The sequence below is a fragment of the Parambassis ranga genome, chromosome 19, assembly GCF_900634625.1.
Source record: "Parambassis ranga chromosome 19, fParRan2.1, whole genome shotgun sequence".
Lineage (NCBI taxonomy): Eukaryota > Metazoa > Chordata > Actinopteri > Ambassidae > Parambassis > Parambassis ranga.
Genome location: NC_041039.1, coordinates 21,670,807 through 21,698,715, shown reverse-complemented (window position 1 = coordinate 21,698,715; position 27,909 = coordinate 21,670,807). Strand labels below are relative to the sequence as shown.

Here is a 27,909-nt window from a genome sequence, read left to right as displayed (position 1 = left end):
GAGGAGACAAAGATCGTGCTCTGGGGTTTCACAGCAGCCCCCCCTGTGGGCAGGACCACCTCATCTCTGACATGTGGCGCTCTCCACGACAAAAAATCCCCCATCAGCTCGTGTACAGTCCAAACACCCCCCCCCCCCAGACATGTGTAAGCGAAAGATATAAGGCAAATAAACACAACAGACGTGCATTTCCTGCCAGGGAGCCACTCTGCAGCTCCCACTATTTGTTTTTACATTCATTAACTTATCGTTTTCAGGCAGCAGCGCAGTGAGGAACCCTCCGAGCCCTGAGGTTCACCGCCTCCGGTACGGGGCCGGTGTTTGTGGACGGACGCCGTTCAGCCCTCCAAATTCAAATACACATGCAAGGCCATTATAATCCACAGCTGAAAATAAAGAAAACAGCGTTCTAATTCTAACACCAATGTTTGTGCTAGGGTCACAAAAAGCAGTCATTTCAAGCCCAGTGTTGGCTAGCAAGAGCTATATATAAACTCAGAATCTGCAAGTTGCACTTAAATCTCTGGATTTTCTTAAAGGCCATGAGAAAAGTGGGAAGAACTCTCCCCGTGGGTCCAAACTATATTTATAAATCTGCACGGAAACAACAATTCAGCATCTGATGAATCCAACAGGTATCGTCACTCCTGGTTCTGATTTCCTGCCATCATTTGCATATGAAGCGTGTCATTTACTCAAGCTTTGAGACTTTGCTCCATGTGCTGTGGTGGGTGGGTGGATGTGATCAAGTTCAGGCAGTGATACTTGAGCAGAATGGACATAATGGAAGCGCCTGAAGATATTTGGACTGCTTCAAGTCCTATTGGTCTTAATTAATCTTCAGAAGGGGGAGCCTGAGGTTTCAGCTGAGTTTAAAAAAGAACAGCTGCAGGAGAATTCACCACGATCGATAAAATAGCATTATAAATATTAAAAAGTACTTCTTTAAAGGGCATAAAGTGACAGTACTTCGCACTGTCACTTTATGCCCTTTAAAATAAACACTTAAACACCTTAAGAATGGTGCGCTGCAAGAATAAATAAAGAAAAGACTCCTACCATTTGGTTGTGTAGCGTTTGTGTTTCACTTGTGCACTCTGTCCCTCTTCTTGCCTCCTCCCCAGCCGCCACTCATGTTGACAGGGTTGTCTCGGAAGGAGATGCGCTCCTTTTTGGAGGGTGCAGACACAACTCGCTTGGGAGACGGAGGCTCTTTCCCTGAAGACAACATGAGAGAAGCAGTGAAATCAATAAATTATAGATATGGTTGTTGGTACTATTTGAGTTATTTACATGATGTGTGTGGGATTGTTTTCCTGTGCTATTAATAATTAATATATGCAGCTGTTTTAAATGGATGCTATAATGCCTTATAGTCAAATAATCTGTGTGAAACAGGTGGTAAATTAAGCATGGAAATCTAGTAATTGACTTCTACAGTGTAGTCAGTGTCCCCATATGTCACAGCAAAAACAACACATACTTAAAATGCTCCATCAGGTCTTAAGCTTGGAAATATTGAGTTATCTCTGACATTATATGAAAACTCGGGCCGAAGTCTTGAGGAGGTATATTGTGTGTTTTTGTTCTCGGCCTGTCTGCTGCTCTGTGTGTGCTGTATCAGAGGCCCTGCCATTTCACCTGGGGATCAGCACAAAGCCTTTCAAACACACAGAACAAAGGCAGCGCTTCTCCCGGGTATGATGCATTCCACGTGTAGAGCCCAAGCCTGCGGTCTCCACGGCCGCACCACACAGGGAGCCCAGACAGCAGGGAGGAGGGCTGTTTAGGTGGGAGGCCCATGAATGCATCACAGGTACTGACCTGGCTCCAAATGCCTGCACAGCTGCCACAGTGTATAGGATATCCATTCACCGCCTAATCACACCTCTTTAGGTTCGGATTTTGCTCACGGTGTTAACGCTGTGTGCGTCCTCTCCTCGTGGTTTGTTGTAATATAGTTTACAGATAAACCGCCACAGTCTTCGGGGTTTATTTTCAAAAATTTTCAGGAAGCTTTGGTGTCTGATTTTAGTATATTACAGACTTTTTGTTCGACGATGTGCCCTAAATCCAAACCAGAGCTTTGTGCACATGTTGCTAATTTTGATACAAGCTGTGCGTTTGATTATTAAAAAGTGGGGAAAAAGAGATAAACAAATGGCCGCACGTTTGAGCCAACCGCTGTGACCAAACAAATTGTTTTCGATCATTTTACTCCTATTAGGTCTATATTGAGGGGGCAGATATGCAGCTTAAGTGGTTTCCTGTGCACACATAATGAAAATATTTAGTGAGCCTGGAAACGCATTTTTATGGTACTGTCCCAGCAAGTGGTGAGTATCACATTGCAGCAGGTTATAGAGTAGGCTACAGAGTATTTATGTAGTCTTTACTGCGATGGCAAACTAAGTGAACCCTCTAACTGTAAACCTTCACTTTGATGCATGTCTGCCATTTCAGAGGTAAAAGCTATACAACTCTATGATAAATAAAACTTGATGTTGTAACACCCTGACTTATACGAGATCTACATCAAAGACACTGCACGTCTCCCTCACTTGAATAGCCTGTTTCCTTTGTTGACACACTGCTGACACCATCCAAGTTTATGAAATATCTAATTGGCCTTTTGAGAAACGCTCTTTCCTTACGCATACATTCATATTTCAATTTGCCCTTGACAATTTTGATAAGTGGTGTTTTCATCAGTGCAGACAAAGAGGCCTTCTTTCCAGCAGCTGTACTCCTGAAGAGAGAACAACAGTTTGCCTGCTTAGCACAAAGACGCTCGCTCCTCCTGCTGCTGCTGCTGCTGCTGCTGCACCTCGTGGATATCATTTTGAAATCATCATCGGAATCTAATTTGGCTTCGTTAACGGGGACAGGGCTCTCCTTCACTGAGATTCCTGGGCTTGTTTAAAGTGGTCATCTGCTGTCAGCCTGTCAGTAGCATCTTTGTCACTCAAACTCCTGAGCCCCGCTTCTCCTGGACAGAAGGGTCAGTCATTCTTCACTGAAAAGACTGATTTTTTTTCCCCCCACCTTCCTTGCTGCCTCCTTCCTGTCAGAGGAGAAATTCACGGCACTCTGTCCCCAACCCGACCTCTTGGCTCCCCTCCCCGATTCCTCCTGCAGCAGCCGACCACTGGCCTGAGTGTGTCGGCTGAATAAGCAGTGGCCTTTATCCCTGGCTCTCTGCACTCAGGTCCGTGTGACCCGAGACTCATGTGTGCAAGCATGCAAACGTAAAACATCTGTACACACATGTAATAAATGTACAGTAACATGTGCACATGAGTCTAAGCTTGGCCCCTCTGTGCAGAAATCCCTGGGCAAATTGTGCTTATAATTAACTGGCTGAAGCAGCCATGCTGTTACAGTTTGCTCTGTTTTGTATTGAGCTGCTATTTCTAATAACATTTTTTTACATTTTCACATTTATTTACTGATAAATTAGCATGTGCATGACATGACATAAAAAACTGTGAATAAAAATCTAATGTCTCTAGACCGTGAAGTTCATAAAGAAAGCTATTAATATCCTGTAACACAGTGATTACAGGTAGAGAAACAAATGGCCGTGAAGTTCCCCAGACTCACTTGCATGGCCCAGGGAGTTTCTTCGAGGATAGCTGCTCGGATTGCAGGGCTGGGCAGCAGAACTGTTGTTGGCCCACAATCCGCTGGCCTGATGTAGACGATCTGTGTATGCTGGGTCAGCCTGCGTGCACCACACACAGAAACACACACAGAGAAATGAGGCCTGCAATGACACGTCTCACGCAAGCAGTCCAGCATTTTCAAAAACATTCAACAAGCGACAGCTCTGCAGGCCAAACATATCTAAAGAGCGGGAGGAAGGGGGAGGCTCCTCGTGCCAGCGATCATAACTCAAACTGCTCTATAACAGCACATGGAGACCTGCGGTTTCAGACTTCAAAGGGCTCTGCGAGCATCAGTATAGTGCTCAGGTCTGGGCACACTGCTCCAAAGTGACACAGAGAGTTCTGCAAGTGAAATGGAGAAATTGCAGCCAGTTGATCCAATTGAAAGTGTCAATGCAGAGCTAAACCTCAAACCTGCTCCTCTCCCTCCACCGCCCCCTTTTACTCCTTTGAATCAAAGCCGATGAGACAGGGTCTAGAAGAAGGGGGCCTACAGCATGACTGTGACTGCTGAATGCATACCTTCCCATACATGCAACCCCAATCAACACTAACTGTGAAGCAGGAGGGGACGGGACTCACCATGAGCTGCACTCTGCCGCCATTCAGCACAAACGAGCTTATCTCTGGTAAGAAATGCTCACTGAGAAATAAACAAAACAGCAAACCAGTTATTTTCTAATCCACACAGTTAACTCTGACATTAGAATAAATAAATACACATGCAGTGGATGATTGTATGGTGGAGGCATCACAGGTCTACACACTAACGTCATCTGCTACAGCACAGCTAGTTTGTGAAATTTTTTCCACTTTTTCTTACTTAATAAACACATAAACATGTAAACAAATAACTTATGACAGAATATATTTATGGCTTTATAACATGGTTTATCTGAGTAATTACAAAAGCTGATATATTTGCCACCTCTCAGACTCCGTAGAAACAATTTTACCTTTTACAATTGAAGACAAAATGACTAGCTTTCCTATGAAAATGTTTTTTTTTTTAAATATTTACCACATTTTGTTTAATAGAGCTCTGCCAATTAATGCTTGTAGATATTCAGTCTTATTTTTTCATGATTTTTCCACACTGAATCCTCCTCACAGCATCATACTACCACCACCATGTCTGACTATGAAGCCTGTTCTTTGGGTTCTACGCCTCTCCTTTCTGTCTCCACATGAAGACATCTCGCTCTAGTTTAGCTTCATCTGTGTGCTCTGTCTCCAGGTTGTGGCTTGACTTCAGTCTGGCTTGGAGGTGTCCTTTCTGCAGAAGTGGAGTTTTTCTTGGTCTGCAGTCTGGCGGTCCATTCCTGAGCAGGACTGTTTTCTCTGACACTTCAGATCCAGACTTGGCTCAATCATTCACTGTTGTTCTCGGCTCTTTAGACTCATCTCTCACTAGGTTTCTTTTTTCAGAACCTTCCACATGTTTCTCTTCCTGTCTTGTTCTGTGTGACTCTTTGAACTTCTTAAATAACATAAAACCTCTCACAGCAATTCTTGAAACTTGGAAGCATTTTGATTTGTACATCCCTTTGCTTTGTAGGAAACGGCTTAGCATTTAGGTGGCTAAAAAATTGTCTCTAACTGTACAAGTGTAAAATATTAACAGAGCTTATCTATGTGCATTACTAAACATTAGACAATAGATTTAAATGATGACCAATTGATGACAAATTAAGTGACCAACAGATTTAGAGGTAACTGCCTCCCGAGCTCACCTCTCTGACAGCCGCTCCGACTGGGTCCGCAGCCACTGTTTCACCTTCATTTGCTCCGTCTTCTCAGCCTGCCGAAAGGCCCGCGGTGCCTCACCATCTGCTCATGACAGAAAACATCAAATAAACGTCAGCGGACATTATTTTTACCCCTCGATGGTTTGGAAACATTCTTGACGACAGCAGCAACAAAGAAAGAACATGCTGCCTAATCAGCAAGTGCTCAGCATGTTCCTAAATGACAGGGGGCGTAATCAATCCTGCAGTGAAGGAGCTGTGTTAACACATGCACACCAGAGTGCATGTTCAACAAATAAACAGCCCATGTGGCATACTTTGACATGTTTCATTGTAATTATAGTCTGCCAGGTTTTCCAGCAGTGGGGAAGATCAGTGGCCAAAGCTCTCGGCGTTTATGTTGGGGCTTAAGGTGGTGTATTTGTTTGAAGGGGGTTAAGTTGCTGAAAGATTTAGCAGGGGAGGCTCCACAATTGTTAAGAGCTTGTGGTTCCCTCTAAAATTGAATCCAAGCAATGTTTCAAATAAGAGAAATCTGAAAGGCTGCTGATTTATGAGCTATGCTGCAATCCCATTATAAGGTTGTAATTCAAAGTAAACATTTATGTTGCACTGACAGCAGTGCTGCCGTGGATGGGTGTAAACTGATAATGAGTTCTGACAGCCTAATGCTGGAACTAATGACGCATTTATTTAAGCTATTTACTTGCTTTTGCTGAGCTGTAAAAAAAGAAGAGAAGGCCTTTACAGTTTTCATGGGTTAATTGAGGAGGCCCACTAAAAATGTCAAGTGATGGATGCTTCCCCTCGGGCAGAAAACGCCAGGAAATGGTTACTTGCACTTCACAAAGCTGTGAGAGAGAGACTGAGAAGATGCAGTGAAAAAAGGTCCACAGCAGCTCACTCACAGTTTACTGTGCCCATGATGGCACTGCAGGACCTGAGCAGACTCGGCCTTATTTACATCATAGGATTCTACATGAGCAGTTCAGCTCAGCAGAACAACTCGGATCCAGTAGCGGGAGAAACTTTTCTTCTCCCTTTTTCCCCTCAGAACCCCCAACTCAAGCTCCCTCCTGACTTCCTCCAGCCGCCTGAATTCCCCTCCAGTACTCCTCCAGGACATCAGGAGGGGGTCTATCACAGTCACGCCTGTTAAGGGGGGCTCTTAAGCCCATTAGTGAACTCTACTGAGAACTCTGACTCAATATCAGAGAGCCTAGGAGGAGGAGGAGGAGGAGGAGGAGGAGGGTGGAGGCTTTAGCCCACAGCAAGATGAGCAGAGATGAAGGAGAGGTGATGGGTGTTTACCAAGCAAGGTTTGGAGGGACAACACTCACAGATGTTGATGAAAAATGAAACGGCACCACCAATTAGCTGCTGTAAGTCTGCATCCTAAAGCTGTGATGGTCAATGTTGCATTCAGTCTTTGTTTAACCCTCTACACACCTGGTCATAGAGTATGTGAGCGTGTGATTATCAGACTGGCCTTCTTCCAGCCCCCCTATGTCGGTTTCATGCACTGTTAGGTGACTAGTCTGCAAACATGTCCATAATTGTAATTTGAAGCAGCCTGAGGTGCAGAAAATGCTGCTGTCTTTTCCAAATATGTTGGCTGGTTATGGTTAAAAAACAAAAATAAAACATTAGTTTTGGACATATGAGAAATAAAATGATGTTTTAGACTTGTTCAAATCTGGTATTATATGGTGAGAAAATAAAACTACTGGAATACTTCCAGATTGAAAGATCTGCATATTAGCTGTGTATTTGTAGATTTCTGTGCAGCCCTAAGGAACATTTGTCTTATAAAACATCTAAAGTAACCTTAACCCTTATTTTGTTCTGCGTATATGACATTTAATTGGAAAATATAGAACAGCATGAAAAGAGTTTAAAATTCCTGTTTTCATGGCATTTGCAAAGTGGAAGAGGAATCCGAGCGTGTCTGAAATGTTCCTGACTCAGAGTTTCTTGTTGGACGTGTGTCATTGTTTCAGATTGGCTCTGCTCAAACATACAGAGAGCTGCACTGCCTGAAATAAATAAAAGCTTGGAGATTATAGCGGTAAAAAACCGAAAGCATGAAAAGTTATTTGGGATGATAGTTGATAAACAGAATGATTGTGTTTCAGTTTGACTTCGCTGATGACTTGAAGTGTGAAATCGAGTTAAGTGCTCAGGATGTAAGGGGTTCCAGGCTGAAATAAAAACATATACCGTTGTGTCCCTGTGACATGAGGGCGGATGTTTGGTGAGGTTGGATCTCAGTTTGGAAGGAAGAGTGTGTGTGTGTGTGTGTGCCCGGACGAGTGGGGGTGGAGGGGGAGGGTTAGGGAGGGAGGTGTTGCTGGAAAGTAAGAGTAGGAATGAGGAAAAACGCCTGGAGACATACAACATCTTCAACATCTGCAGCACCCTGTCACTTGAAGATACAACTCATATAAAAATGTGAATCTAGATTTTTTGCCCCTAAGAGAAATTTTTTTTGTGGCTTTGCACTCTGTGTCTCCCTCTCTGGGTATGTAAGCTGATACCCATTTCAAGTGGGTTACTCATGTCCAGCACATCCACACAAAGAGCCCGGATAAAATAAACACGCCGCGTCAGATATCTTGGAAAGAATCTGTCATGGGTTTGGGGCTAATCACCTCCAGAAGGGGCTTGACTCAAAGCCTGAAACGTTAGCCCCTGTCGGGGAGCTCTGGTTGGGCCAGGCTTGGGCTAAGCTGGCTAGGCCCCGGGCACTCAGGGATGGATCTAGAGGAGGGGTGGGGGGGGGGGGGTGCCTGCCTTCTATAGGTCAGGATAAGGGGAGCAAAAGGGGAAGCTAACCTGGGCCCAGGATCACAACACCACCAGTCAGCTCCCAACACACTACCTCTGTCGCCACCACCGTCACCGTGGCCTCACGGTCATCCAGTAAAAAGACAGCAGGAGTCGTCTCGTCCAGGACTGAGCTGGTTAGAGTTACACTTTTTACAGGATCCAGCTCAGTCAGATCAGAAATGTGATCGAGGACGCAGAATGTAAAGCAGAGTGAGGGAAGATAACCCAACCAGAAGATCCCATGTCACTATCAGCTGATTACATGCCTCACAAACACCAGTCCTGTTTGATGAATAATCACGACAAGGGCGGAGAGGAGGAGATAAGCAAAGCTGGAAATATCGTAACGTAATAGGTCATTCGGATACAAGCGTTCCTCCTTTGCCAGCTGGCTGCGTGCTTATCCACTGCATGACTGTAGTCAGACACGTTTCCAGTGTCAGTAATCACAGCAAAGGAAAGTTGACATAATGCACCTGCAGGCCACATAAACTGAATAACATAATGATGATCGATAGTCCAAGGTTTGTCAATGGAAGTAATTATGAAAAGACGCTGTTAAATTTTTGTGCATCACATCAGTTAATTATGTTTGCATAAGTTGTCACTTGATTGTGCAGCACTGAGAAAACATGGGGATTCCTACACAACTGTTGTAAAAACAAATTACAACAGTGTCACACCCAAAACAGACGAGTTAAAGGTTGTTTGTAATATGAAATGACAAATACACAGCCCTGCTCCACAGCTGATTAAGGGGTGTTTCATGCTTATTGCAGTGTTGGACTTGGACCAGTCACTTCACTGCCTGCTGGCGAATGCTCTTGTTACCGCGTCCGTCTGACTGCCGGATGACTGCGAGCGTCATGCTCTGTGGATATAAGGCCTTGACCCCGGTGAGTGGGAGTGGAGTGGGGTTGCAGAGGAAAGATGGAGACGGGCCCTCATGATAAAAGCAGACTTTCCCCCCTCCTATCCTCCCTCCTGCTCTCCCTCAAGCACTTCCCTCCCTTTTAAGTCTGGCTGGGGATGTCACAATGCCAAATCATCTCTGCACCTCAGGGCAGGGCACCAGGCCACGGCAGAAAAAGATGGAGGGAGAAATCTGCCCCTTCTCGGACACTTGGGCTACTTCACAGTTCGGCTCTGTGTAAGTTGTTAAATATGTACGGTGGCCAGAAGCCGGAGTATGCTGCCACAAACTTCATAAACACTGCGAAATAATTTGTCCGCTCAGTGGTCTACATCATGTTGGCACATTTTTAGAGCTGTTAGAGCTAGCATGAAAAAAACTGGCACTGCAAGGTTATAATCATAATGTGGTCATGGAGAGGTGGGAGTGTGCCGTGTTGCCAGATCTGAGCAACTGCTAAACGCAGTATTAAAGGTAGGGTAGGAGATTTTGAAAACTCAGTGAGAGTCAGCCAGATTTGGAAAGTAAACACATGCCCCTTTCTCTCGGAGCTCACCCTGAAGCCACGCCTCCCAATCACATGGACGCGCATCACCTGAAGACGAGCTGCGGTCTGTGACTTCGGCCATCATGCACGTACCTCTCTGGTGCGTGCAGAGCAGGAAGAGAGTGACAACCAGCCAATACTCCGTGCAGGGTCCAGCCGAACTGATGTTTTTAGTGTTTTATAGCTTCCGCAGATGATTAATATTCTTTGTATTAACAAGAAACTGCCGGACTAATTGGTTGCTATCGGATTATAAAGAGAAGTTACACTAATTTAACAAAAAGTGCATCAGAATGAAATCTCCTACCCTACCTTTAATCTGTGAGTAATACAGATAACTACCAACTCCAGACTTCACTCAGGAAGGCTCATGCATGGACTGAAGGTGTAATGTTTTTAATTCAGGCACAAATTTCCAAAGGGAAAACACACGAGGGGCCAAAAACTGTAGTTCCTATTAAATGGCCACCCATAGAGGTTAATGTTGATATTTTAACGATTACATTTTTGCATGATAAAGGCCACGAACACTTTAAATGACAGATGAAGGCCGTCCCACGTGGTAAACTGCCTGCTTCTGCTCACCTCAGAATTTTCAGAAAGTTTCAACCAAATCTGGATTAAGCAGCAGTTGGTCTCTAGCACTGACAGCCTGAGACGCACTAAGCTGTCCATCTTCAGAGTGTCTTAAGCATTGCAGGAAATGATTTCATGTTGTCTTAAGTCAAGTTAAAGCAAGATACTGTATGTCGTACCTTTTACATCACTTCTGTGGTGTGGGGTACGCCTGTTTCGTGCCTCCACTGGACCCAGCTGGTAATTGCAGTTTCTGAACAAGGCAAGACGGACAGCGGGATCTGACACAGAGCAAGAAACACAAGGTCAAAGAAGGACAAGGCAGACCCAAAACCAGAAGCAGAGAACCCCCCCCCATCCAACATTCGGAAAATATTAGAACTGTGCTCTGGTTCCACTGAGGCAGATGCCATTAGGAGTTAGAGCAGACATAGACCTGTGTGCTGGTGGAGCGAGATGACAAGAGCAGTGCTGTTAGAATCATGCCCCCTTAAATCCTGATCAAAGAGCAGCCTCTCTCTCTGCACGGCCCTGCTATGATAGCCATGGCAGCACTACTGTTTCTTGGAGTGGAGCAGAGGTGAGGTCACCTTTCACTGCAGCTAAAACTCAACCGCTACAATGAGGTAGAATGAAAGTCATCATGAGATGACTTGTCAAGAGGGTTCTTGGCAATGGCCATTTACTTTGCAGGCTTTCAAATAAGGCCCAATAAGAGGTGACAGGCTCTGGCTTCTGCCGTCTGTTATGGCTCATTAACATACATGGGGTGGAAAGGTTCGCTGCGGCTGAAGGAACAAAGATGACAATAAAAAGAGGAAAACTTAGTCCTGTTCTTTAGGATTTGTTTAGCTTCTCCAGCTCTTTTGATATTTTGTGATATGAAGCACTATCGCAACATGCATCAATTAAAAGCTTCTAACTGTCCGATACTGAAGACTTACCTCTAAATGTCTTCTCCTGATGTTTCCTCGACTTCATTTTCTGAGCTCTCTTCAGCATCAGCAGAGCTGTGTGGCTGTCTGTAAAACCCCTGGAGACAACAAGGGCCGACAGGTTAAACCGAAAACTCCACAAAAACATCAGAAAAGACGACGATGATTTACCATTCTTCCAGAATCTTTTCCGATCTTTCCGAGAGGCCGCTGAGCACTGAGGGTGAAGCAGGAGATTTGCCCCTATAACCACAGAAAGACTTGTTGAGCATTTTATGGATGTCAAAACACCATTACATATATATATATATATATATATATATATATATATGAATATATGTATATATGTATATATATATATATATATATATATATATATATAAAGAACCACGATGACATAATATTGATAGTTGAGTGAACTTGTATTTTACAGGATTTTAGAGTAAATATGTTTCTTTATGTATTTTCTTTTTCCTTTATTATGTAACCTCTATTTCACCAGATTTAACCCATTGAGGTCAGGATCTCTAGTATCCAAAGGTGGTGGTGTGATTGTGTGGATGTATCAAGTGAATTATAACCAGCTTTTAGATTGTGGATTGTCCCACCTGTTGAAACTTTCAGGTGAATTTCTTTGTTCAGCCGAGGCCACTTCTTGGTCTCCAGCCATCCAGGCCTGCTTTGGGCTCAACACACGTGGTGCTGGGAGTATGTACTGGGAGGGATGCTGATAGGGAGCAGGAGGCTGAAATAACACACAAATGAACAATCATCACTTTGTTTAAGTCAATTTAACTGTTTTATTTTTTTAAACAAAAGTCCAAACTACTGCAAATTTTAAATTTGCCTCATCTGTTTTAGTAAAAAATGAGGTTTAACCTCTGTCTGGAGACCTCGCAGTCTTCTGTATACCTTGCGGAAAATGAAATATGGTGTGCAGTATACAATGATATCCAGTCACATTGAACTCAAGAGCATATTTTCTTTTTAAGTATTTGGCTGACACTTCTAACCGAAGTCAGTTTTCAATCTGGTGGAATGCTCATATGTAAGTCAAACTAACAGCTTAATTACTCTCTGGGTTCCATTTTTTCTTTGTCGAAGCGTTAAATTGTTCATCCCTCCTTTTGATGTGTACCTCAGTGTCAACAACGCTGAGGCCGGCCACGCCAGCAGCTGCACCACATCAGCTGGCCTAAACTGGCTACCATGATGTACAGTGCTGAGCACGCTCCAAAGAAAAGATCCAACCAGAGGTAAATGAGGAAAGAAAAAAAGAAAGAGCACGACAGTCCAGCCGGCGTGAAAAATGACATCTGCTCGGTTCTGAGTAACCTTCAGCCCTCCAGGAAACAATGTTGTTTTCCAAGGGAATAAATTTAAAGATCAATCAGGAGGGCAGAGACAAATCTTGAAGGTGGGGGTGATAAGCAAATAACTCCTTCTTTGACATGGCATGGGGTTGGAAAGAAGACGTTACCTTTAATGACACAGAGTAATTTCTGGGAGGTGGGTCCTCAGGTAGAGTCAGTGTCCAGTGTTCCTCAAGAGCTGCCTTTAAAAAAGAAACAAAAGATTTCTGGAGTCTATAAAATATAATTCTGTCTGTGGTATACATATAAATACAGATTAAAATGTATAAATCAAGATGTATGAATGTGTATACAGGTGTATATGCAGAATTTATCTGTTAGTCACTGTCTTTGTGGTTTCCTGTATTTGTGTATTTTTCCAAACTTGCACATCTGCAGGTTTACGTCTGGAGAAAGTGGCGGGTACGTATAGATGTGTTTGTGCATCTGTGTCCCCCCCCCCCCCCGCAGTGCATGTTTGCGTGGGGCGTGTGGAGGGTCACTGAACCACGAAGGTGAAGAACATGTGAACTTGTACTCATACCTCATCAAAGACAAATTCATCCACGTCCACCTCCTCCAAGGTGTCGTCCTCTTCAGCATCAGGCTGTGTGGCGGCAGCAAGAGCAGATGCGAGCCTCCTCCTCAGAGCGAAGCCCCTCCAAAGCGCCTGGAGGTATATACCCAGAGAAAGAAACGGTAGAAAATGCGCCATAATTCACAGTGCAAAACGTAAATATGGTATGTTATCCCATTAGGGAGATAAAACATGTTAACCCCTCTTTTAATTGCTGAGTGTTCTGCGGTCTGAACTCTGTGTGACTCGGGGCTGTTCTGAGACAAATGGAGCTCCAGTGTGCCTCTAAATCCTCCAATTCCCAGCGGGCTGGGGGGGCACACTTCACTTATAGTCGAGGCGCACAGGAATTCTAGAACTCTTACTACCGCACTTCTTAGGAATCTGATTAATCACTCCAAACACACACACACACACACACACTATTCTAAAACACTACAACCCCCTCTTCTACCTCGGAGAGCCCTAAAGCACTCATCAAACACTTTTTTATGTTGAGAAGGGATTTGAGAGAGGTGTTGAGTAGCATGTTTTTCAGAACAGCAGCTTAGACCTCTGTGCAGAGGATTAGCTAAGTAAGCCTCCACGGCACATATGTGGCCTGAAGATCAATGTTAAAGGATGAAAATGGACACTTTGTGACACACAAGTCCTCTCACAGGGTGCTACAAAAAAATCTGCATAATATACGAGCTGCAACAAAGGCGTGAGTACGGTTTGTGGAAAGGTTTATGTGTCCGCCAAATGTTTTACCTGGATGACAGTCGCTGCGTAGTCTTGGCCAGAGACTCTGCTGTTAATATAGGAGGATCCTGACTCTGGCTTGCTTCCATCTCCTCCTCTTTCTCCTCCCTTTTTTGCGACGGAGGGTGCATTAGTGTTCCCACATTTCTGTTTGTATTTCCTCCACTGCTGCTGAATCATGACTGCTGCTTTGCTGCTCCAAAAAGGACACACACACACACACAAAGTGAGGGATACACATGATGTCATAGCACCTTCATCTTTCAAAACATGGATTTATTTCTGAGCGTACATCTGGAGAGGAGGACTCTGGAGAATTGAAGCCTGTCCAGAGCCACCCTTCATATCAAAGATCTATTGTCCTCCCAAAGATAGCGCAGTGTTAATGATAAAGCTGCGTGTTAAAATGAAGAAGATCTTCAACATCTTCTGCTGTAAATCAAATAGAGGAGGTTCCAATGATGACAAATGCTCTGCAGCAGAAACTAATAAAAATGCTGAGCTGCTATAAAAAGAATTATAGAAAAAAAAAAATTGCAGTGAGAGTGTTTGCTTTGAGCCAGCTGAGCCTAGCTGTGTACCACAAAAGAATCTGGAGGCGGTCATTACATGCATTATATCCACTGATCTGTCGTCAACAGTGTAGAGTCTAATGGAATGTATGCACAGATGTAAGCCTCACCGACTCAGATAAAACATTCAGTGATTTACTTTTTGAGCTGCAGGACTCCACCGCTGGACACAGGTGCTTTTTCAAGACTGAAGGAGGTAGTTTTTCTCTCAGCCGTCAGCCCCATCTCTGCTGTAGGTCTTCGCTCAAAACTCTGGTCGCAACATCTCATGTTGTCTCCGCTTGGACCGACTGCTGGTATTTTATTTGTGGACTCCATCTCAGCCATTAAAGCATCCACACCCACTGCTTTCTCAGATGTTGGCTGGTCCCCAGCCTCATGTCCGTCAGACACAGCGGTGTCCCCGTATTCGTGGGCAAATCTCTGCTGCTCAGCCAGATTCAGAGACATCGTCAGGTGGCGGCAGAAGCTTTTCACAGCATCCAAAGGAGACGCATCACTGTAAACAAACAAACACAAACACAGAAAATATATATAAATATAGTGCATGCTCTGTTTTAATATATATTAAGTGTCAAAAACTGGAACATTTCAATCAACTGATTGAATGTAATTTATTTAGTAAGATGGCTGCATTTTCTCCCTCCCAACAAACACATCAATCAACTTTCTGTTTCAAGAGTCATAAACAAACAAACTACAATGCTGAGAAGGTTATTTAGATGATCACAGTAGTGTCATTTAAAACTGGATGCACAAAAATCTCATTGTAAATGTGTGCATGTCCTGCCTGTCCTGCCTGCTCTGTGTGCACCCTAACACCATAATGTCTCTTTCATTAAGGGGATAAACGGACAACAAAGCCACCTCAATGGAAACTTAATGAATCTATTAGTAATGCTTAGCTCTGCTCTCCTCCCCGTCTTCAGCCCTGAGGGGAAAGAGGCGCTTGGTCCAGTCTGGAAGCCTGGTAGTCACAGCTTCTTCTCTACAAAGAGCTAGGTCTTTCTGCTCAGCGGGACAAAGGAGAGGGAGATGTCGGGAGGTCCAGGAGGACCTCTGTGACCCCTGTGACCCTCCCTCCCTGTACCTGCTGGTTCACTGCAGGGTCACCATAAAGAACTCTGGTATAAGCTTTTTAAAGCTGCAGTGTGCAGCAGCCATGATAAGAAAATCGATCTTAAATTCACTGATACTATATGGATTTGTAGTTGCCATTATATATACATGAAGTCACTGCTGAATGGAGGAACCAGAGGTTACACAAAGTTTTTATACTGGCTCTTATTTCACACCAGCAGCTACACAGGTGCAATTTACATCAATATCAGTACAGCAGGATCAATAAAATGGATGAAATATGAAATCATATCATTTAAAAACCTTCAGAAATAAACATTAATAGTGGTCTTTCCCCTGTCCACACAGACCAAGAAGACATCCTTATATCTGTCTCTTTCACAACACAACTGCAGAGTAAGAGGCTGCAGACAGATTCCACAGCAGGTATCTTTAATGGCTGGATGTGATTTCTATAAATCAGCCTGTTAAAATCACATACACGCTTAAGTTTCTGAAGTAATCAGAGCATAGAATACAGTAACTCTCAATATGCAACTGAATATTGTTTTCAAAATTAAGCTCAGTGTCCTATCCTGAATGATTTGTTATTCTTGGGCCTGAATCTCTAAAAAGTGTATTTGTTGTTTATTTTAAGCATGAGTTTGTAAAAACTTCGACAACACTTGCTGTAAGAAAATATTATTTGTATGGCTCGAGAGCAAAGTATGCGCCAATAATACAGAAGACGAAGAAAAAAAGGACCTGTTTTTGGATTCCCCTATTATTTATGGTCACTGGGGGGCACAGAAACATTTACTTTACTACTAAACTATGTGCTTGAGGGAGAGAAATGTCCACATCAGCAATGTTTGAAATAAATGCCCTATACCCTGTAAAACAGTGGTAAAAATATATACTCTGAACACAGCCCACAGTCTGCCTGTCACCTTACAGTCACCAGTGGAGTGGCGTGTGGCGCTCCTCTCACCTCCCCGAAAGCTCAGTCTGACACAAGGTCAGGCTGGGGGTTAAACGGCTGTGTTGGCTCTTGCAAAGCCCCCAGAATGGCTCATTGTCCAGAGGCCAGAGGGGTAGAGGGCAACACAGTGAGGGGTGAAGCAAGGGGAGCGCCACCGCTAACCCCCCCGAGCCATAGGAGTCCTCAGTATGACCCATATGAGTTCACCGCCGCCACGTTTCATCTTTTGTGCTGTGTAAATTGGAAGGGTCAAGAAGATAAGCAGAAAGTTGACCACTGTTTTAAGTGCTGGTGGTCCTCCTCGCACAGGTTTGTCAATGTGTGCGGAGGCCAGCGACACTGAAGGATTTGTGAAAATAGATAGACGTTGTCTTTAGGCTCACTACGCCCTGTGTATGAGACATAACAAGAGGATAGCTAACATTCCTCACTGCTTGATGTCTGCATGTCTGAAGGCCTGATCAGCACAAGATAAAAAAGGTGTAATATAACCTCTTGTAAACAGGCTCGCAGCTATTTAAAATGTCTTACACCGTCCTCTTTGCAGTCTGATTCATCACTTCTTTCCTTTCATCCACTATTTATCACACATGACTTTCTCTACTTCCTGGTAGAGAGACATACTGCTGTCATACTGAGCTGGAAAAAAAAAGATCCCCACTGACAGTATTGGAGAAAATATACATGAGTTAACAAGAAGCACCAGCATCCACAGAGAGGGTGAACAGCACCAACCGCTGCCAATACTCATCCTCACCCTCTGATGGTGCATCCACATTTGTCTCTTACCTGAGGTCCCCCCTGTGACGCTGCTGTAAATCACGAGTCTTCTGAAGCTGAGCCTGACAAAATGTTAGGAAGCCGCCTGAGGCCAAGCCGACCTGTTGAACAGCAGGGGGCAAGAGAAAGGAGTCCGTCTGCTGGCCGTCAATAGATCTCAGTCCAGGAAGAGCTTTCTGCAGTGTGGACCTGTAAAGGATGGGGGGGGGGAAGAATCATCCAGTTTAATTAAAAATATTACATATCACAATTACACCAGACCAAAAAATAAAAGCCATGAAATCAACAAATAATCCTGCCATTTATTTAGAAAAAAGGAACTTTAATGTGTGTTTCCCTGATCCCTGATCAACTTTTGATAAATGTTTGTTCATATGTCACAGTCAGTTTACATGAAACATGACAGACATGGCTAAATAAATATGATCATTATTTATAATGTATTCTTGAGTTTTGTTTACTTCTGCTGCTTTATACATCTGTTATAACCTATAGATGTGTAGTAGGTGATGAACACCAATAGTGACTTAAAAGTGAAATATGTAGTTTGGTTCATTGAATTTTAAGACCTTTAAAAATTTCCAAGATGGCCGCACATAGCGGTCTACATAGGTTGGACTAAACCCTCTGTAATTTTGTTTCCCTTAATTAGAATGAAATAAAAGCTTGGCAGAGATAATGTCCACAAGCTTAGCTACAGATTTAATACTTTTGAAATTTAATACTTACACATCTGAGCAAATCTCCCAGGTGTTCCCTTTATTATGACACCAAAAGTATTCAAATACACCTTGTGGTTGCTGAGATATACTCTTTTTATTTTGGGCATGCTATTTTCAAGCTGATGCCTTAAAAATGGGCTTGGGGTAGAATGCAGCAACTCTGTTTAGCTTGATTGACTTATGTAAACAGTTTCAGGTTCCACTGAGATTACTCATGTACAGGCTGTTTGTGCACTGTACATTTTGTCACTTGAATCATTGCAATTACAGGCATGTATTTAGAAAAGTCGCTTTTTACTTCACTATATGGTAAACGTTAGGTTGTCTGAGCTTCAACTGGAGGGGAGCCCTGAATGGCTGTGAGTCTGGGGGAGAGGTAACCGCTGCCCGAGGCTAAGGATGTACGAGCAGAGGAATCTCAACTATCCGCCAGAGAAACAGACTCAGAGCATCTTACCAGCAGAGCACTGGCCAAATGTGGTCTGTGTTCAGTGGGAAAATGTGAAGCTGGAAACTCTACAGGACACCAGGGAACGGCAACAATAAAATCTGTAAAACTACAAACCTTCAGGCTGCAAAGTTGAGTTTTTAAAACATTAAGAAGTGTTTTTTTTTTTTAAATCGATTCCCAGAGTACCACATGCTCTTAAATTTTAAAGCCGACCACGTCACCGGAGGAGGATAAAACATGTGTGGAGGTCAAACCTTCCATTTACTGGTTCAGATGGATTCATAAAGGGTGCATTTGTGAAACGTTTGAGGATGTCTAACTTTACAATGTACATGTAAAGCACTGTGGTCATGCTTTCATGGCTTCTTGTTGTCCTCATCTCTCCAGAGGACTGAAAATAATCCGGCTGTCTAACGCCATATATTTACAGAGCTGTCCTTAAACGATACTAGAGTGGAGCTACAATGAGGAATCGACTCAAGATTTTCTTGGAAGATTTGATTACACCTGATAGAGCAGAGACTACAACTGTGTTTTTAAAAAGTAAACAGAAATCATTGTATTAAGCAGTGCTGGTTCAGGTGAGGGCATATGAACATCTCATCCTATGCGTAGATCGCAGTCATGAGTTTTTTTTGCGACCCTGCTACCAGCCTGAGACAAAGACACGGCCGCAGAGGACAGGCTCTGCGCACTGTCAGAGCTGGGATACGGTCTTGATGTGGCCCACTGCATCTCTCTTCAGCACGGATCTGGTTCAGATTCCAACCCTTTGGGCATGTTGTGTGGCTGCCTGTCTTCAAATGAAGATCCAAAACCAAATAGGACCTTTCTGGTCGTTACATGAGCTCACTGAGGTGGAGAGAATGTAATTCAATTCAGAAACGGACGCCACTTGGAACTTGAAAATAATTAGATGCCATGAGCTGTGGATGTTTACAGTCGAATGAGGTTGGCTAGTGTCTGTTAAAGCATCACAAATTGAACTGGTTAAAAGTGAAGTGAAACTCTTTTTACCGCTGTCTCAGCTCTTCAGCTTGAATCTCTCCTAAATTAATAAAATTGTATCCTCCTTTCTCAGGGAAACACTTTACTCGGCTCACATTCCTTCATCCTCCTTTTTCCCAGCCCTATGAACACACAAGTCCGTATTTCATTTAGTGAAGACTTCCTCCAAAACACAGGCCCTTAAAGTGGCCCTGATTAATCAGAACCCAGTGTTTTCTTCATCTACGTCTCCCAGATCAGGGGCTGCCTACAGGGAGTGTAATTCTTAGCGCTCGCCTTTTGGTGCTTTAATTTAGCCCATGTTATCACTGGCTCGGGATGAAAGCGCCAGGGCATGAGTGTGGAAATACTGAGGGTTAATTCCACTGTTGGCACAGGAGGTTAAATAAAGTTCAATGAAATATTAAGGTAATGTTTCAGTTATGGCTTAGGACAGAAAGTGTCCTTAAGTCTCCCATGTTTTTAAGGATATTCTGGTCAGGGAAAACTAATAAAAGTAGTGTGACTAAGTGTGACAATTAATATTTGACTCCTTCAGACAGGGTGCTGCTGATTTCAGGTGCAAAGAATGACCAGGGAGATCTGTGTTGAGTATAATTTTTCATATTTTGGATATTTTGCTGTTGCTCACTGGGTGTGAATCACGCAGAGCCAAACAACTTAACTTGCTGACATCACTGCAACATGAGAGCAGCCAGCGATCATTGCATATTTTTCACGTACACTCACTGCGACTCTCTTATAACATGGGTGAAATATTTCAGCACTGTAAGTGAAAGAGCAAATTGACAATGAAAAGATAATTGATTTTTGTGCTGTATCAATATTTGGGAAATTATAAGCACTTAGTGCAGCGTACGTACACACAGATGTCCGCCGAACCTCAACGTAATCTAATAGGCAACGCGGATCGCAGTGGTAATCCTGGGAGGTGGGACAGGGAGGCCTGTGTTCGCCTGGAATGTTTAGACTACCTGAGCCAATAGACCGAATTTGTGATAAAGTACTGGATTTTCGATGGTATGTTCCTTTGAACATCCATCATAGCGAGTGATATTTCAGAGCGAAGGAAGCTGAAACTGAAACTTTGGTCCAAAGAATTTGCAAAAAGCACAGCGGAAAATTTCTAATTATTCCATTCTTATTTGAAACTGAGAGGCAGGTACTGCAGAGGAGAACGTGCTTAACGCAACTGCACTGCATGATGTGTCTTTAAAACATATAGATTAAAGGTAGGGTAGGAGATTTACAAAACTCAGTGAGAATCAGCCAGATTTGGAAAGTAAACACACGCCCCTTTCTCTCGGAGCTCATCCTGAAGCCACGCCTCCCAATCACATGGACGCACATTACCTGAAGACGAGCTGCGGTCTGTGACTTCGGCCATCATGCATGTACCTCTCTGGTGCGAGCAGAGCAGGAAGAGAGTGACAACCAGCCAATACGCCGCGCAGGGTCCACCCGGAGGATTGGCTGATGTTTTTAGCGTTTTATAGCTTCCACAGATGATTCATATTCTTCGTTTTAAAGCGAAACTGCCGAACTTATTGGTTGCTATCGGATTGTAAAGAGTAGTTACACTAATTTAACAAAAAGTGCATCAGAATGAAATCACCTACCCTACCTTTAATGAACAATTTAATTCAATTCTAAAAAAACGATGGCCTGCTTTAGGAACCTCATCCATGCAGCCTTTATCTCACCTCCAGCCGTTCTCCCTCTGAAGAGGATTCCCTGTGAGGTGGACGTCTCGCAAGAACTGACATCCCTCCAGGTTCTCGCACATGTTCTGCAGATCTTAGAAAGGAACGCAAAAACAGCTTTTATTCCAGTTTAACTCCTTAATTTCACCAGAAAACCATGGAGGTTTGTGGCGCTTAATGAAGTCAGTGAAATAAACAGGGACAAGTCAGAGCCAACAGAAAAAGACATCAACATATATAAACTACACAGAACAGAACTGCAGTGAACATGAAAGTGTAACGGTTTTAGTGTATAGTGTGTGTACATTACAAACATACATAATGTTACCTGATAGACAGTTGAATCTAAGATCCAGATATTCAAGGGACACAAAATCAGACATGGAGGGCAGCGCCATTATTCTAGGAAACAAACAAAAATAAATTAGGATTATTCATGATAACTTAATTATTAAATAGTTGGAAAAAAAAACACATAACAAACGTCACAGGATGAGGAAGGATGGTACCTATTCTGGGACACAGTGAGCTGCTGCATGAGGGGCAGCCAGCAGGCGCTGAGGCCTTGCAGCGAGGCGATGCTGTTGTCATCTAGATGCAGCTCTCTGAGGAGGACCTGGTTGTTCAGACCGGGGGGCTGATGGGGGGGGAAACAGGGTGAAGCCGTCAGTGTGGTCACACGCTGAGGTTAGACTAACTTCACACTGCTGCTAGTCCAGCAGTAAAAAGTGACGCCATCCATCACTGTCAGCTGTTTTAGTCCTGCTATGGTTGCAACCATCAGTGTGAAGCTCATCAGGCGCCAAGTGGTGACAATACCATGAGGAGGTTACTGCCTGTTATTAGCCACTCATACACTTTCTGCATCTCTTGTTTTAAACATGAGTAATTTGTCATTTCTTAGACTCATAGGTTTCTCACCGTGATTGTTCACTGTGAGACACCTATGAGTCTCACAGTGATTGTTCAGCTTGTTAATTTGAAAATAAACTTATATCAATAATTAGTTTGAAACCTATACCAGATTTCTAACTATTACAATCTGTTTATCATCTATATTACTCTCCCCTCAAACATCCAAATCTAGTTCCTCTACAGGTCTTACAGAACTGTGGTGTGGTGCCTGCAGCCATCAGCTGTGGCTTTTTACCTCAGTCAGGTTGTTAGCTGTCAGGTCCAGCGTGTGGAGCAGAGCGTTGTTCTCCAGACCATCCACACTTGCTAGGTGGTTGTGTGAGCAGTCCAGGTGGAGGAGTGTGAGTACGTCCCTCAGCCCTTTGGTGCTGATAAGCTGATTGTGGTCCAGTGACAACTTCTGTAGTCTCATCATAGACTCCAAACCAGCTAGAACAAAAAGCACATAAACATAATGCTAAGCACAGAAAAAACTCAACCTGACCCAGGCCATCATAATATGAACATCAACTTTCACTATTAGGTGAATGCATGGGGCTTGACAGTAGAAAGCTGCTGCCCTCTTGTGGAGCATTTCAAACTTGACAGAAATAAAGGTCTTTTCTACTTCTATACACATTCTCTGTATTTGACACACCCACATACAAATCAAAGAACTTCTTACCAATACGAGTTATGGAGTTGTGAGACAATTCAAGGACGTCCAAATTGTCTGCACCACTTAAACCATGGATCGACGTCAGTTTGTTGTGGGACAATCGCAGAACGCGTAAACTCTTCATATTTTCACAGTCCACAAAGGAGATGTCATTTTCCTACGATAAGATAAGATAAGATAAGATAAGATAAGATAAGATAAGATAAGATAAGATAAGATAAGATAAGATAAGATAAGATAAGATAAGATAAGACGTTATTAATCCAAAAGGAAATTCTTGTGCCAGAGGGTATCAAGTTACATTAAATGCAGTTAAGTACAGAGTATAAGAGTATAAGTGTCACTAAAACACAGTTGGCACTGGAGGTTATGCAAGTAATGAATAAGTTAAACAGTATTGTGCACAGTTGTGATTTTATATTACACAGAAACTCCCTTTGGATGCATGTTTACCTGTAAGTCAATGTAGCAGAGCTCCTGTAACTGGCTGATGCCCTCCAAAGATTTCAGGCCGCAGCGTCTGAGGGTGAGGGACTGAAGGTGAGCACACTGGGCAAGTGTGGACAGACTGCAGCCAGGCAAGTCCTCCAAGGTTACCGTGGTTACCTGGGAGAGACAAAGGTGTTTAATGTCTTTGGTTCCTGAACATTTATATTTGGAAATCTGCTCAGTCATTTAACATCCAAACATGTCTATATGCTATTAGCTAATATATCAGGTAAGTGTGTGTCAGGGTCCCGGCTGGTTATCCGTTACCTCCTGCAGGGTCCTCCAGCCCGCAGCCTGAAGCAGAGTGTCCGGGCAGAGAGGGGGCAGACCGCAGGTGTCCGCTGTCCTCCTCAGGCCTCTGCGACTCCTCGCAGCTCCTCTCTGCCTCCTCCTGTTATGCAGGGACAGGTTGGACCAGGAGATGCAGTCCCTCATCCAGGACAGCCTCTTCTGCTCCGTGTGCTCGGGAAGGCACACGGGTGAGGACGAAGACGCCACAGCTGGATCTCCGTGGTCGGAGGCTTCGTGTTTTTGGGTGGTTTCAGGGCTGCTGGGGGTGGATGTGGGTGAAGTCTCACATGCGGCGCTGTGTCCTTGGTTTAGATCATCAGTGCCGATCGTCTTCTCCTCGTTTTTCTTCTGCAGCTCCTTCGTCATCATCATCATCAGCTCTTCCTCACCACTGGTGTCCTGCTTCCTCTTTCTGTCTCCCCCCTCTCTGTTTTCGCTCACCTCTTCTCTGTCTTCTTTCTTTTCTGTGCCATTATCTTGTTTCTTCCTCTCATCCTTTATCTTGTCTTTATCTCTGGTTCTTCTCTCATCATCACATTTATTCCCCTCTTGTTCTTTTTCGGTGTTTCTACCTTCTTCTTGAACTTGTTCTTCCTCTTTTGTTTTTATCTCCTCTTCTCTGTTTGTATTTTTATTTTCCCTCATGAGTCTCTTGTCCTCACATGTTGTCCTCTCTCCTTCTCTTTCACTTAGTACTTTGTCTTCATTTGTTCCGTTTTCCTTTTCCTCACTCTTTTTCTGGTCATCCAGCATCTTCCTCCCGACCTCCTCATCCTCTCTTTCTTCTTCATTTTTTCTTTTCTCCTGTTTCATCTTTACCCCGACGTTCTCCTCTGGTCCTTTGTCCTCCGTTCTCGTCTCACCTTCCTTTGTTTCATCTCCTGTTGTCTTCCCAGCCAGCTCTATCACATGTTTCTTCTCCCCCTTAATCTGCATTTCTTTCATGTTTCTTTCTTCCACCTTCTTTCCTTCTTGCTCCTCAAGTTTCATCTGTTCTTCTTCCTCCTTCCTCCTGTCCTCTTCTTCTTTAAATCTCAATTCTACAGTTTTTCTCCTTTCTTCTTCTGCTTTCTTTAACTCCATTACTTTTCTCTCTTTCTGTATTTTTCTTTCTTCCTCTTCTCTTGCCCTTCTCTCTTCCATCTCTTTCATTTTCCTTTCATCCTCCCTCTTCTTCCTCCTCTGTTCCATCTTCTTCCTTTTTCTTTCATCCTCCTCTTCCTTCTTTCTCCTCTTGTCCATCTCCTTCCTTTTCTTTTCGTCCTCCTCTTCCTTCTTCCTTCTCTCTTCTTCCTCCATCATTTTCCTTTCTTGCTCTTCTTCTATCCTCTTCTGTTCTCCTTCAATCCTTTTCTTTTCTTGTTCCACTTGTTTTTGTAGGTTACTGATGACTTCCTAATTGGTAAAAAAAAAAACATTACTCAACTAGCCTGTTAGCTCTGTCAAGACTTGGACTAGCTTAACTTCATCTCAATGGGTGGGTGTAGTTTCACTGTGGAAGCTTCTGTAGCAGGTCTGAAAGATGCTCAGTGTGTTTCAGGCGTACCTGCTGAAGCAGCAACTCCTGTTCAAGTTTTTGCTGAGCTCTTTTCTCCATCAGCTCGAGTTCCATCTGTTGAAGCTGCAAAAGGAACACGATATTTAAATTAAAACATTAAAATTATAGTTTTCCTCAGGATAAAGTACTGAGAACAAAATCCAAGGGTCCAGAGCTCAGTACCTTCTCTGTCTCTATTAACCTCCTCAGCTCTTCTTGGAAGTCCAGTTCTCTTTGTTTCCTCTGCTCCTCTTCCTCACTGTGCCGTTTCTTTGCCTCTGCTTTGTGCTCACTGAGTTTCAATGCCAAAGTTTCCACATCTGTTCCAGCTTCCTCTGTGACAAGTACACAACAGCAAGTAGCAGCAAAAAGGCAGGAAAACTATACATCTGAGTCCTGCAGATCAAACCTGACTGTGTGTCATTGTGTTTAATGATTTGGGCAACACTTGGGCGGATAGAACATGACATTCATCCAAGTGCGTATCTGGCCATGGAACCGCATGACTGAGAACAAAAATAAGACAACAGCGACCTCATGTGGGGAACACTGTGTATAACATTTTCAATTCTTACACACTACCTTCATCAGTCAGTGTATTTAGAAGGTCGCCTTCATCTTCATTTTCTGTTGCACAAAGAACCTGGATCAGAGAAAAACAAACAAAAAAGTCACTTTAACTCTATGACATTATTTTGGACTTTGTGCAGCAACATGCACAACTGTAAAGAGTATACCATACCAGTCTCAATAAGCTGTTATAAGTTAAACCATTCCTGGACTGTTTACATTATGCCAACTGCACTGTCTTGCACTATACATCCTTGGCACTCTCACTGCATTGTGCCTTCATTTTGTGCCTTGTATTTTGTGTGTGCCTCATTGTAGGTACACTTTTTTACACTTTATATTTATCTTAAGTTCTTAGTTTGTGTTATATGTTGCGGAGTGAAGAGTAACGCAATTTTGATTCTCTGTATGTCCAGCACATATAGCAGATTTGACAATAAAGCTGACTTTGACTTGACTTTTGACTTTGAGAGCCACTAACCTGCTCCTTCAGTTTTTTATCCTTGTTGAACTCAGCGGGCAAATTCAGTGCAGTGAAATCTGTAAAGAAAGCAGAGATATCAGCTCATAATACAGCAAAGATAAATATGGAAATATGATATTTTTGCTGACCTACCTTCAAGGTCCTCAAAGATGAGCTTCTCACAGACTGCAGCTCTGCTTTTTGAGGTTTTAAAGTAGTTCAGCAGAGATAGTGGGATATCATCTGAGGCCTGCAGACAGGAGGGTTTAATATTACACAGGTGCCAGTAAATACCAACAGGAAAGACATGTGGTGTGTTTTAGTTTGCTGCTTTTGTGCTACAGCATCATATTAAATTTGTAAACAAGACTCTGTTACAAACTTCCAACACACAAGGAGAATGACTCGCAACACACGGTGCCATCAAAGAGCTGCTGAAGCTACTTTCAGCTGCTCCAACTTAACACAACAAACACATGTATTTCCGTGTTGAGCTCACCGCCTCTTCCTGACAGGAAAAACTCTGCTGCTCTTCTGTCGGTTCTTCAGTATCACAGCTGACCAAATTATTCAGCCCTAGCATAACATTTTTACGCATCTCATTAGCTTCCGTCATGGTTTTTAATATCAGAAGCGACTCGTTAGTCAGCATTCAGTTATCAAGAGTATTATAATGCTCGGAAAGTTGACTTAAATTGCGATTAATCGATCCATATTTGCCTAAATATCAGTATTATGTACGCCAAAGTCTACAAGCTTGTAAAACAAGTCGGAAGTATCCTTGCGCGTCTGGAGCAGGTACTTCAGTCTCCATGGAAACCACGCTGGGGACTACGGAATCTCGCAAGGGACAAACCGTGCAAAACGCAAAGGTGGACAAACAAAAGTTGTTTTTTTTTTTCTCAAAAAAGGCACATTTTATATGAAAATATTCATAAAAACTATCCTTTGCATACATTTATTGATATTTTAATTTTATTTAGAATGTTCAATTTAATATTTTAAAGGACTATTTTTATTTCAAAAAGGGCAAAGTAAATACTAGAGTATTATTTATGGTGCTGTAAATTATTCAAATAGAAAATCACATAAATTGAATACTCAAATTTGTGCATATACACATTTTATATTTATAGGTATCAATTCTGTATTATTGTATTAAGCTTTTTTCTCTTAATGCACCCAACTCCCTTATAAAAATCAGAGACAGAGGTAAGGTAAGGTTTTCAAAGTTACAGACAATCTGAGCAAGCCGAGCTGTTTGATGGCACCACAGTGGAAATAAAATGTAGTGTCACTGACTTGGGGGGGGGGTCAGTGAGCCTCAGGCCCTGTAGGTGAATCACCGGACCTGAAGAACAAAACTCATTTTGGCTGTGAACAATGCGCACTCTTTCCATGGCATTTCTGATCACAAAGACTGGCTCCTCTCTCCCGTGGTGAGGGCTCTGCTCTCGTGTTGTACTCCTCTTTGAGGAGATTCCAGGGGCCCACACAGGTTTTCCCATACACATTCCTGCTGGCTTTCTAAAAGGAACCCAGTCTCCTTCCTCACAGTTTCAAAGAAGAACAGCTTGTCCTCCATCCCAAGCTGTTTGGTCAGGAGAAACACTGAGGCCTGTTCTCTATTCCCGTGACGTTCCTGGACCAAAACAAAACAAAAGAATGGCGCCAGATCAAACTCATTTTTCTTTTAAAAGGCCAATACTGAATTCCACAATAACAATGAAAGGCACTTCATCCACAACCCTTACATGTATGTGGCACAAGATCAACACCTTCACAGTCTTCACAGGTCCTGCATGGACATACTTTTGTAA

General features: G+C 43.2%; 1 protein-coding gene across 1 annotated transcript; it reads right to left on the bottom strand.

Moving 5' to 3' along the window:
• Positions 1–274: 274 nt before the first annotated feature.
• Positions 275–26,804, bottom strand: lrriq1 (leucine-rich repeats and IQ motif containing 1). The gene is made up of 27 exons (XM_028431346.1): positions 26,589–26,804; positions 26,243–26,339; positions 26,108–26,166; positions 25,639–25,699; positions 25,240–25,391; positions 25,066–25,140; positions 23,496–24,914; positions 23,193–23,345; positions 22,746–22,896; positions 22,317–22,510; positions 21,676–21,803; positions 21,495–21,568; positions 21,167–21,260; positions 17,292–17,471; positions 14,601–14,960; positions 13,899–14,082; positions 13,113–13,238; positions 12,697–12,771; positions 11,825–11,961; positions 11,388–11,459; positions 11,226–11,314; positions 10,461–10,562; positions 5,402–5,498; positions 4,251–4,311; positions 3,604–3,724; positions 1,060–1,218; positions 275–386 (listed from the first exon to the last, which is right to left on the bottom strand). The coding sequence occupies exons 1-26, from the start codon at positions 26,739–26,741 to the stop codon at positions 1,085–1,087; spliced, it is 4,548 nt and encodes a 1,515-aa protein (XP_028287147.1). The 5' UTR covers positions 26,742–26,804; the 3' UTR covers positions 275–386; positions 1,060–1,084.
• Positions 26,805–27,909: the final 1,105 nt, after the last annotated feature.

Bases quoted from the DNA above. Each gene is read 5' to 3' on its own strand.
- lrriq1 (XM_028431346.1), bottom strand. From the start codon at position 26,741: ATGCTGACTAACGAGTCGCTTCTGATATTAAAAACCATGACGGAAGCT. The intron at 24,915-25,065 runs GTACGCCTGAAA...TTTACCAATTAG, and splicing joins AGGAGTTGCTGCTTCAGCAG to GAAGTCATCAGTAACCTACA. The intron at 13,239-13,898 runs GTAAAACATTTG...ATATACCTCCAG, and splicing joins ACGCAGCGACTGTCATCCAG to GCGCTTTGGAGGGGCTTCGC.